The sequence below is a fragment of the Terrapene carolina genome, unplaced genomic scaffold, assembly GCF_002925995.2.
Source record: "Terrapene carolina triunguis isolate 2854851 unplaced genomic scaffold, T_m_triunguis-2.0 Scaffold211, whole genome shotgun sequence".
Classification (NCBI taxonomy): Eukaryota; Metazoa; Chordata; order Testudines; family Emydidae; genus Terrapene; species Terrapene triunguis.
Genome location: NW_020664562.1, coordinates 33,428,467 through 33,440,467, shown reverse-complemented (window position 1 = coordinate 33,440,467; position 12,001 = coordinate 33,428,467). Strand labels below are relative to the sequence as shown.

The 12,001-nt window shown below is 42.0% G+C and overlaps 2 protein-coding genes across 2 annotated transcripts in view; one reads left to right on the top strand and one right to left on the bottom strand.

The window, feature by feature from the left end:
• The window catches only part of LOC113407388 (leucine-rich repeat-containing protein 53-like), a 6,854-nt gene extending 3,767 nt beyond the window's left edge, over positions 1-3,087 (bottom strand). Inside the window, 1 exon segment of the mRNA XM_026655825.1 lies at positions 2,502-3,087. Within this exon segment, the coding sequence (XP_026511610.1) occupies positions 2,502-3,087 (586 nt within the window).
• Positions 1-12,001, top strand: part of LOC113407389 (serine/threonine-protein kinase TNNI3K) — a 168,811-nt gene that overhangs the window by 130,796 nt on the left and 26,014 nt on the right. The gene's annotated exons all lie outside the window — the stretch shown is intronic.

Sequence of the window (12,001 nt, the reverse complement as noted above, 5' to 3'; positions counted from 1 at the left end):
CTGCATCATGCAGGTGATGTACTCAGACTCCATGCAGGAAGTACCATAGGAACCATTTCCCCATTCCCTTCAGTGAGCCAATTCACACAATATTGATGTTTTGTCCTGTCCTCCCTGCCTGGTATAAGAAGAGAGGTGGAGAGAGTGAACCCTCAGACAATAGAATGAGAGCAAGCAGTGGTGTCCTTGTGGATCATCCTTTAGGTTATTAAAGAGCCCACAGTGATGGTGACGGGGGGGATCAGAATTACCTGCAGCCTGCAAACCAGAGGCCGGATTGTGAAATCTTTAAGCAATAATGAGCAGTTACTCATGGGAGCAGTAGTCCAATTAAAGTCAGTGGGACTAGTGGGACTATTTGTGAAACTTGCTCACTAATGTGAACAAAGGCCTGGGAATCTAACGCTAAATTTCCTTCTCATCAAGCCTAGAGGGTACTTCTAAGTGAAATTTTTTTCAGCAAAACTTTTTTTGGTGACAAATGCAGATTTGGAAACACTGACACTTTTTTCCAATTTGTGTTGGTTTTGCAAAATTGTTTGTGTCAAAAAACCGAAAAACCAAACCCACCACCAAACACTGCATTGCAACACACTTTGACATGAAACATTAATCTTTTGGTTTGAAACAACTTTTCCTTTAAAATGTTTTTAAAAATCCAAAACCTTTAAAATGGTCAAAATTGAAATGAAACGTTTTGTTTTGGGTCAAACGAAACATTTCTACCTGAAATGATTTTTTTTTTTAACTTTTTGATTTGCTGAAAATTCTGAAACATTTCATTTTTGGTTCCACCCAAACCAGGTTTTTTTCCTGATTTTTTGGAATTGCTAACAAACTGGAAAATCCATTATTCACACAGCTCTATTGAGGGGTGCTGAGAATCTGCATCTGCCATTAACTCCATTTTGCTCAGCGCCTCTCATGATCTAGCCTGAAGTCTCCATAACTTTTACCTTTTGGAAAATCTCTCCCAAAGCTCTGCCTTTAGCCCTGAATAATTCATAAAAAGCAATTAGTTTAGTGATACTTCTGAAAGCAAATGAATAAATCCAGATTCGTTTCCTGTCATAAAAGAGCTTAAAAATCCTATTTTAAAATAAGTAGCAACTTTAGAAAATAAATTAATAAACATGTGACATCTGAAGAATAACCTGGAAGCCCTGGGGAATAAATCTCTACATTAAAAAGGAAAACAGATAACATGTATGAAACAAATATATTACAATAACATTTCTGGTTATGAACTAAACCCATAAATTGCTGGATATGAGCTGTTGTCGTAGGAGCTCTCAAAGCAGCTAATGTGCTTCGTGTTGTCTGCATAATTCACCTAACTAGAGAGAGATCACAAAATGAAGTGGGAGAACCAAAGGAATCGCCTGCCTAGAGTTATGTTTAATGTAGTGGCAGATTGGTAGGATTTTATTGTGCTTGAGTATTCATGAGGCTTTCTGAAAGCAGTGAATGTTACCGTATGAATTTGCAAGAAGAGTGTTGCCTCCCGCTAAGGAGGGAAGACCATACCTAGGGAACAGTACGGAAGCAGAGAAGAGAGAGCAAAGGACATGAAGAGAGATATCTAGAAGGACTTCATGTACTGAGAGAAAGCTCTGCCTCCAGAAAGGAGATTCACCTAGGAACTAGATTCCTTGGTTGTGAAAGCGCAGGGAGACCTGGTCAATAGCACGAACGCATTATTTTAGGATTGTCCCAAACATTAGATCTTTGTTGCGTTTCATTTTTAAAAACTTATTAATGCAAGAAAATTTACATCACTGGCAGGGACTGTGGCAGATGCAGGTATTTTCCAACACCTGCCACAAAATCAGTGTGCCTTTCTTGTCATCCTGAAAGGGCAATGCAAGATCACTTTATTGATTTGTCACCTTCCATAAGGAGTATTAGCTGTGATATCGTTACACCAAGATGGATAGCCACTCTAGAGTTGGAGCCAGTCAAATGTCAATATCAAATGCCAGTATCCTCCCATTCCTGTCATTTGGGTATGTGGGGTGGGGGTGTTTCTTCTTAAAGACAAGCTTGCTATTGAGAAAAAGCTTTGGGAGTGTGAAGGGGTACTAGGGAAACATGATAGCCTGCTTTTTGTAGGCCTGCCCTGCTTTTCAACAAACCAGTCTACTTTTTCAGCGTCCCAAAGAAGGACAGCCAAATGTCCCTCTCTTTAACACTGATCTCACACTTGTCCTACTTTAGCAAAAGCAAGGCATGAGCTTACACCAATTTCAGACACAGGAAACTTTCACCATCTTGTGTCTGGGCCCGATTCTTCACTATATTGCACTTGTTATAGTCATTTATATCCGTGCAGAGTGGATGTAAAATGTTACCAAATCACCCACTTTGCTCAAGTCTCAATTGCTGCCCAAGGTACATCACAGTGGAGAATCAGGCCCAGAACATTTACTTTTGTATCTCAAGTTTCATATTGCTGCCTGCCGTTGGATCCTGTCAGTACTATCTTTAAAAAGGAAACTCACCTTCATCAGTCTTTGAAAGTTCCTGCAGCACTGTAGTCTGTAGATTTTCCCACTGATCAAAGGTGCTTGGTTTTGTAACGCTTCTGTGGAAATCTTTTGTTAGGGCACCTGCTTCATTTGTTATAGACATATTCTCATAAGGCTCTTGAGGACATGATTCTACCATTCTGCATTTAAGGCATAAAAATGAGCCACTCTTTTTGTATTCATTCTCTCTTTGAATGCTTCTGAGTGGTGTGTCTAGCCCTCCGGACAGAGCGTCTGCTTTTACTGTTGCTTGATGTCTGTTTTCCTGTAAAAGTGGCATTTCCCTGCCAGACCCCACAATGGACGTGACCTTTATTTCATTTTCCTGAGTTAAGTGGCAGTTACAGGATCCCTCAGTGAGGTAATTTCTTGGCTCATGACCACACTGGGATTCATCTAGAGTTCTGCAACAGCAGTTTTCTGATGTGTGTTCATTTGCTTTGCCTTGTTGAAGTTTCCAGTTAAGGAGGGCTAAAACTAGGCAAGTGAGACCAACAGCTCCTGTGACAGATACAAGGTTCATCAAAGACACAATCATGTACATAAAGGTATAAATCATCCAATGTTAAACATACATGTAGGAATGTAATTAATTATAATTGGTACGGTAGCTTTCCTGCCTTACAGGGTTTTTAAAATATAGAAAAAATATCCAATTAAGCAGTGAATATTTTATCTGTATTATTCCATCTTTCCATAGAGATAGCTCATGCAACATTTTCTATAGCAATTATTCAAGAAGCAAATACATTGTAATGGCTGGGGATATGTCTGAGAGTTCTTTTGCAGAAGGGAGAAGCCGAGACTCCATTCCTTCTGTGGTACAATTACTGAACTAAAGGGGTGCTGTCAAGTCTGATAGGCTCAAATTCCCTTGCCTCTTTCTAGAAAGGTCATTTTACCATTTTGAAATGCCACCCACTGACTCCCAGATGAAGGAAGCTTTATATAAACTCTTCAAAATGAAGTTTAAAACAGCTCAAAAAACCCAACCTCCTAGAATGAGCAACTCTACAACAAACGCGACACATAAACAAGAAAAGGATAAGTCATATATAAAATTCTGTACTGAAAACCGACATTCAGAAAGTATTAAGGTGGCATCTTTAAGCACCGAAAATCAGGAAATGCCAAAATTAAGCCACAACCTTAACTCTGCCTGCTTCTGCGAATGCATTACCATACTATGTTTAATTACATCATCACTATCTCCAACAGGACAGTAAAAAGTCATATGAGGTTTTTTACAGCCTGAGATAAATCTGTCATCTTGTATTAATATGTGAGGTGTGGGGGAGCTGCATATAGGGGGTGGGTTGGTAGCTCTCTAAGGCCTCAGTCTGTAGCAGGGCACAGGTGATGGTTGGTCGAGGGGCCAGGTCACAGGATGCACTACTGTGCAGACACTCAGGGACATTTCCTCCAGGCTGTGGATGGGGGGTGCTAGCATTGCAGGTGCTACACCATTAGGTTGGGGTTGTCTCTGTGGTCATAGAGAAAGGATTACTCCACTCTGCTGATCCCCCCACCGCCCTGCCAAGATAGGGCTGAGTGTTTGCCTGTAGCTCAGTACAGCCTTTACTGAGGTTTTGCCTCTCTGGGGTAGAGGGAAAGCAGCACCTCTACAGACCAGGGCACGTTACAAACAAATGCTAATTTTTAATATGGTGGCTTTCCAAAAACTAAGATCAAGTTCCTGAATTTGTGGCACATGCCTCATGGGTCCAAACGGCCATTCAGAGGCTGGCATATGTTCATGGGTAACACATCAATGAGGCAGCAAATGGTTAATCCAAGTGATAGGTAAGCGGTTGAGGGCTTTTTTCAAGGAACCTGAGCAGATGAATGTAAGGCCTGATGGCATCTCCAGCTGCATGGTGCCCCAAGCAATATTCCAGGGCATTGGTTCTCTCTGTACTCAGCGGGAGAAGTGCCACCTACCATTGCCCGCAACCCCCTTGTGATTGGTTTTGTTTTCCTTGGCAGTCTTCTATCCAAGCACTGACTAGGTCTAACCTTTCGTAGCTTGTGAAATCAAACGAGATCACAGCCTGAGGTGGTATGACTTCAGGCAATGGTATGGCTGCAGGCTAGACTTAGACTGTAAGGTAAAACTGTACATATGTATGTACAAGGACAGCAGTTGCCAGCTGCACAGGAATCTGTGCGACATACCAGGCACAATTGTTCCTTCATTCCGCAGGGAGGATGGCAACACTCTTTATGTATTTGATGGAATTTGACGGAGATGAGAAAAACACGGCAACCAACCCATTCCAATAAAATGATTTGTGACAGTGGCTGCTACTAATGTTGCCTGCCATGTCCCAGTTTGAATCAATACCGAATATTAGGCTAAGTGATAAAATGTTCATCAAAAGTTCTACTGAATATACAAATGAAATTCAATGTTAATAAATGCAAAGTAATGCACATTGGAAAAATAATCCCAAATATGAATATGAAATGATGGCAACTAAATTAGCTGTTACCGCTCAAGAAAGAGATCTTGGAGTCATGGATAGTTCTCTGGAAACACCTGCTCAGTGTGTAGCAGCAGTCAAAAAAGCCAACAGAATGTTAGGAACCATTGGGAAAGGGATAGATGAAAATATCATAATGTGGCAATATAAATCATGATACCTCCACACCTTGAATACTGCATTCAGTTCTGGTTGTCCATCTCAAAAAAGATATATTAGAATTGGAAAAGTTGCAGAGAAGGGCAGCAAAAATGATTATGGGTTTGGAACAGCTTCCATACATGGAACAATTAAAAAGACGGGGACTGTTCAGTTTAGAAAAGAGATGGCTAAGGGTGGATATGAAAGAGGTCTATAAAATCATGAATGTATGGAGAAAGTGATTAGGGAAATGTTATCCGCCCCTTCACAAACACAAGAGGTAAGGGTCACCCAATGAAATTAATAGGCAGCAGGTTTAAAACAAACAAAAGGAAGTACTTCTTCACACAATGCACAATCAACTCATTGCCATAGGATGTTGTGAAGGGCAAAAGTATAACCGGGTTCAAAAAAATTAGATAAGTTCATGGAGGATAGATCCATCAATGGCTGTTAGCCAAGATGGTCAGGGACACAACCCCATGCTCTGGGTGTCCTTAAACCTCCAACTGCCAGAAGCATTTGGCACTGGTCACTGTCAGAGAGAGGATCCTGAGTTAGATGGACTATTGGTCTGATCCCGTGCAGCCATTCTTATGTTCTTATAACACAGGGGTCGGCAACGTTTGGCACGCGGCTCGCCAGGGCAAGCACCCTGGCGGGCCGGGCCAGTTTATTTACCTGCTGACGTGGCAGGTTCGGCCGATCGCGGCCTCCACTGGCCGCGGTTCGCCGTCCTGGGCCAATGGGGGCAGCGGGAAGCCGCGGCCAGCACATCGCTCGCCCGCGTCGCTTCTCGCCGCCCCCATTGGCCCGGGACGGCGAACCGCGGCCAGTTTGGGCCGCGATCGGCCGAACCTGCCGCGTCAGCAGGTAAATAAACTGGCCCGGCCCGCCAGGGTGCTTACCCTGGCGAGCCGCGTGCCAAACGTTGCCGACCCCTGTTATAACATGAAGGTTTGTAAAAGTCTGGCCAATTAATAAACACTGTGGACATAATTTTCAAAATTAGGTGCCTAAAGTTAGGTAACTAAACCCACGGTTGACAAGTAGGATCAGAGTGTATTCAGCACTCCTGAAAATCAGACCACTTATTTAAGAGTCTAACTATAAATGTAGGCCTTTAACATTAGGCACCCAAGTTTGAAAATTTTGGCCTGTATTATTTTGATATTAAGTTTATGTGCACAAAAAAGTAGAGGGCCAGAGTATACATTACCTACAAAGCAAAACACAGCTACCAGAGTAACATCCCGCCAATAGGAATTCATCTTTTTGTTTTTTAGAATAGCAGTAAAGTTTTGAGGATCTGAGTTACAGTTGGCCTCAGTTAGCTCAAGCACATTGTGAACTGCAGGGTTTTTGGAAACTCTGCAGTTTATATCATTGGCATTTTTGAGCAACCTGGTTGAAGAATTCACATAGCTCCTTAAGAAGAAAGCTAGATCACACAGTTTGCATGTACAATTCCACTGATTTTGATCTAAGCTAAGAAGAATTAGCTGAGGGAGGTGAGAAAACATATCTGGAATGAGCGCCAGCCTGTTTCGGGAAAGGTCCATTTCTTTCAGCTGAGGTAGGTGTTGGAAGGCATTTTTCTCAATGTAACTAATGAAATTGTTAGATAAATCCAGACTCCTAAGACTATCAAGACATGCGGTTCCAAAGCTGCTCTCCGTAAGATTAGTGATCTGATTCCCATTTAGCTGCAGTCTCATAAGGCCCTTCATATTTTTGAACCAGCTCCCATAGATGCTGCTCAAGGCGTTGTTGCTTAGCATCAGGACTTGCAGCTTTTGAAGCTCACTGAAGGTCTGATCACTGATAGAAGAGCTTGATATTTGGTTTTGGTCTAGCAGTAGAGTCCTCAGATCTCGAAGGCCATTAAATGCATTTTCCTTAATGTCTGTAATTCTATTGCTACTTAGCCTTAGTAGAGTTATGTTGAACAGGCGGGACAAGTTGAAGCTTTCTACTGAAGTGATATTTCCATCAGTGACAATTAAAGCTTTTGTGGTTACTGGAGCAGCTGTAAAAAAGGAATAGAGGCATTATCTACAGGATGTAGGCATGGGCTGGGTCTCAATCAATATCTTAACACTAACAAGGGCTGTTACAGATGGGAAAATAATTTTTTTCACTTCTGATTTTAAGGAAATGCTTCATATTTTATTTATTTAGATTTCTGAAATCCTATATAGGCACCCCTTCAATAAATTAATAATGTGAGATTAAAAGACTGCTCATCCCAGCTTGACAGGTACATGAATATTCACCAGCAAATGTATTGAGGGTATTAAAATTGACCCAAACCCCTCAGCCCCCTCCCATCCCCAAAAACCTGGAGGAAAGATGGACTTTGCAGTGTACTTGGATGATTAACTGATCCAGCCTCTGGTGGACCAAAGGACTGAGCCCCTCACGGAGAACACCCTGCTGCCAACTCTCTCCCAGTTACAGCAATGGAACTCCAGCTCTAGTACCCTTATTGGTCTCAGCTATGGCACCAGTGCATGGGGAATTTGCCAGGTCTCTACATTAGATGACTAGCTTCCAAGGTTAATACCAACCCTTTGCATTCCACCCAGAAATGCTTTGGTCTCCAGAGCATTGGTGTAACACGCTTGCCGCATGAAACTCCACTTAATAAGCAGGCTGCAGCATTCTGCATTAGCATCAGTTTCCAAGTGGTCTTAAGTGTTCGGCCTCGTGTAGTGGACATTGCAGCAATCAATCTTAATATGAAAAAGGGGGATAATTGTGGCAAGGTCCCTGCATCAGGGAGAAAAGGTCACATTCTTCTTGCCAGGTATAGGAGGGGGAAGCTATTGGCCTGGCCCTGCTTGGGCATCCAGGAGCAGCCCAGGATTTAACAACACACCAGGTTGCACACCAGTGTTACAAACTGCAGTAACAACACTCCCTCAGTCTGGGGCACCAATGGAAATTCTGCCAGCCCTTCCAGCTACTTCCCCCAACCCACCAGCATAATCTCTGTCTTGTCTAGATTACATTGCAGCCAACTAGCCCTCATCCGAGCTCATCTAAGTGCTGGGTTATTCATCATAACCTGTAATTTCACATGCATCAGAACATTAGATTTTTTATTTTATTTTTTAAGCTGTGCACTGACGTGACATATTTGTTCAAGAAACAGAAAACCATCTGTTCCACTAGAAGTCAAAGTTAATGCATTGCTTACTACTGTCACTGTTTTTTTGGGAGGAATTTTTTTCATTGCTTATGGAAGTGCGAAACTAACATTTTGTGCCAGACATAGTGCAGGCAAAGCACCGTGCTCGCTTCCCACACACAGCTCTGTCAGCAGGCCTCATTCCTGTCCTGCGACTAAAACTAATAAACATGAAGGGGGTCTTTTCTGTTATGGATGCCCTGAGGATTTTCTCATGGCAGTCCCATATGCGCTGGTGAGCACAGACCCCTATTGGATACGTGTTGCATTAAATAAACTCCTCTGTGTGATAAAAGGAAAACGTCCTCTTAACTTCAAACTATGGTCAATCCAATTGGAATAATTGCTTGAGAGTGACTTGGAATGTTATCTTTGAGAGTCCAGCAGTGTTTGCATGATAAAAGTGATATCACAATAAGTTATTGCAGCATCTCTCCAACATACTTAAGTTACTGGACTCTTATGACAGTTTTTAAAATGACAATCAACAGACTGTACAGTAACATTCAAGCATATAAAGTAAATGAAAAATTTGCTTCTGATAACATAAAATGGTACAGAAAGAAGGCTCATTTTACTTTTGTTTGTGTGGTTTGTTCCTGTTTCTGCATTAAGGAAAATATGTTGCTTCAACAGAAAACATTTACTGACTGACTGACTTACTAATTATGTGGTAGTGTCTAGGCTACGGATCGGCAGCCTTTGCCATGCGGCCCGCCAGGGTAAGCCCCCTGGCGGGCCGGGCCAGTTTGTTTACCTGCCGCGTCTGCAGGTTCGGCCGATCGCAGCTCCCACTGGCCGCGGTTCGCCGCTCCAAGCCAATAGGGACTGCGGGAAGCAGCGGCCAGCACATCCCTCAGCCCGCGCCGCTTCCCGCAGCCCCCATTGGCCTGGAGCGGCGAACCGCGGCTAGTGGGAGCTGAGATTGGCCAAACCTGTGGACGTGGCAGGTAAGCAAACTGGCCCGGCCCGCCAATGGAGCTTACCCTGGCAGGCCACGTGCCAAAGGTTGCCGATCCCTGATCTAGGCACCCAGTCACGGAGCAGGGCCCCACTGTACAAGGTGCTGTACAAACACTTAAAGATAAGAGTGAATCTTTTTAAAGTAATCTTTTTTGGTTGGCTACATTACATGAATGGCTAAATCTTCAGACGTGCATGCACTCACATTTTTCTGACTCCGCTGTGCATGCAGCCCACTGCATAGGCCTAATGCATCCACAAGTTGGGGTGGGCAGGCGGGCTGAACGAAGACCTGTCTGCACACACGAACTCCAGCTTGAGTGTAAATAACAGGGTTTGTGTGCACCTAAACTGGCACTTACCATTATGCAAATGCTGTCAAAGATTGTTTTGCCCTAACGATTTGTTGCTTAGTAAAAACAAATCTTTTGCTCATAGCTTTTTGGGGACTTTGCCAATCTCCCCAGGCAATGGATAATATGAAGTGGCCCGACTAATGTAGCTCCTATCAGTTTTTTCTCACACTGGATAATGTAGAGACTGGCAGTCCATTTATTTGATTCTGGGGACTTGTCTAGACTTGAAATGCTACAGCAGCACAGCTGCATTGCTGCAACTGTGCCACTGCAGTGCTTTGGTGTACACAGAACCTTCGCCGGCGGGAGGGGTTTTGCTAGAGCAATGGAAGATTTTTTCTGTTGACCTAGAGCTGTCTACACTGGGAATTAGGTCAACTTAACTATGTCACAAGGGGTGTGGACTTTTTACACTCCCGAGTGGCATAGTTAAACCAACTGAATTTTCTAGTGTAGACCAGGCCTGTGTCTCGACACTAAGCAGCCCTTTGTGCACAAAATACCATCTTTGCACATTCATTATGGCAATTGCACACGGCATCACCTTTAGACAATCAGATCCTACAAATGTTACATTCTGGGAATTCAAAATACAATCTGTGTAATATGTTCAGTAACATAGAATAGCAATATTAATAATATTAGTCTTCTCTGGCCTGGTCTACACAAGAAAATTAAGTTGGCTTAAGTCTATCCCTATTCAGGATACCACTTAAGAACATGTTTAACTGATTCAATGGGACTTAGGCATGTGTAATACTTTTCTGAATCAAGGCCTATATGACTTTGGACAAGTCACTGGCAGCCTGTTGATTTCCCTGGGCTTTACATCCGGACCTTAACCTCTCTTTGATTTAGCATTCCCTTATGTAAACTGGACTTAATAACACTTACCCACCTTAGTGAAGCACTTTGAGAACTATGGATGAAAGATGGTTTAAGTGCCAAGTGTTATTTAGTTTTATGGCTGTTAGTACTTCTGGTTTCTTAAGCTGATAATGCCTTTCTGTTTTCTGAGCTAGTGTTAGAGATTTGCTGCTTTTAGCAATAAACAAAGTATGTTATTTAGCATCAGTATGAAAGTCACATTCGGTTTAAATTTGTTAATAAGGTGTCTTATTAAATTGTTGACTTAAGCAAGCAATATGTAATGAATACAGTCAACGTATCTTGGTAGCATTTCCACAGCTCATTTAGCCCCAATAAAAAGAAACCATTGTTTCAGAATTATAATGTCATAATGCACTTTGATTCTAATTTCTATCGCTGGTATATCACTTAATCTTACTAATGCTGTAGAATTGCCTGGCAGGGTTATGAGGCAATCCATAGTTCGTTCAGCCAGTGTAAGGCTTGAACTTTGCACAATATGTGAACAATAACTTATTAAAACAATCTTTTTTTTTAAGTGTCTTGCTGCATGAAATGACTCCTTTCTCAGTAACAAAGGTTTTCAATTACCTCTGAAGGCCTTAGAATAGTTTTGGTAAGGCCGCTAGGCAAAGAGAAATAAAACAATGTTATCACTCTTTAGACAGCGTGTGCAGAGATTTGCTTTCAGAAGCAGAGTCCAGAAACAGTCAATACAATTAGAGTATTGCAGTGAGCTCACTGTATGTAATAAATATCAGTTCTCTTGAAGTGTCTTACTTAGTTACCTGGTAAATATGTTAATCCTTGACACAGAGTAACATTTTCTGAGCATACCAGACATGAGGAGGGACATGATGTTATTAACTGAATCACCATAGCAAGTAGAATGAGCAATGTACCTAAAAGAAAAAGAGCATATATTTCATGGTATTGACATTTATTATTCATGGATTAATTGCAAGTGGCTAATTAAGTACATTAGTGGCCTCTGCATTTTTAAGGAGATTTTAATTTGTCATGAGAGGATGGTGAATTTTATGGCCCGGAAAGATGTCCAGTGGACAGCATTTATGACTGAAATTTTCCATTACTCCTAGTTTATTAAAGATACAGTACAAGTGAGACAACAGTGTATGTTTATGTGATATTTTGGGCCAGTTCTTAAAAGGGCCTCAAATTTAGAGGGCACAGCTTAGCATTTGCAATTAATTTAAGGCAAACTCATGGCTCATCTCACCTAACCACCAGACTGTACCCATATAGCAGGTATTTAGACATCTACATGCTGCAAACTATAATTGCGGTTGTTTCCAAAGGCACATTTGTGCCCAGAAAATCAAAGACAGCGACTCATAATCAGTTCCTTTTATATTTAGCTAGTTCTTGTGTTTTAATCAAAATAAAACTATTTGCTTTGACAGGACACAGGTCCTGATTCAGCAAAGTACATAAACACATGCTTAA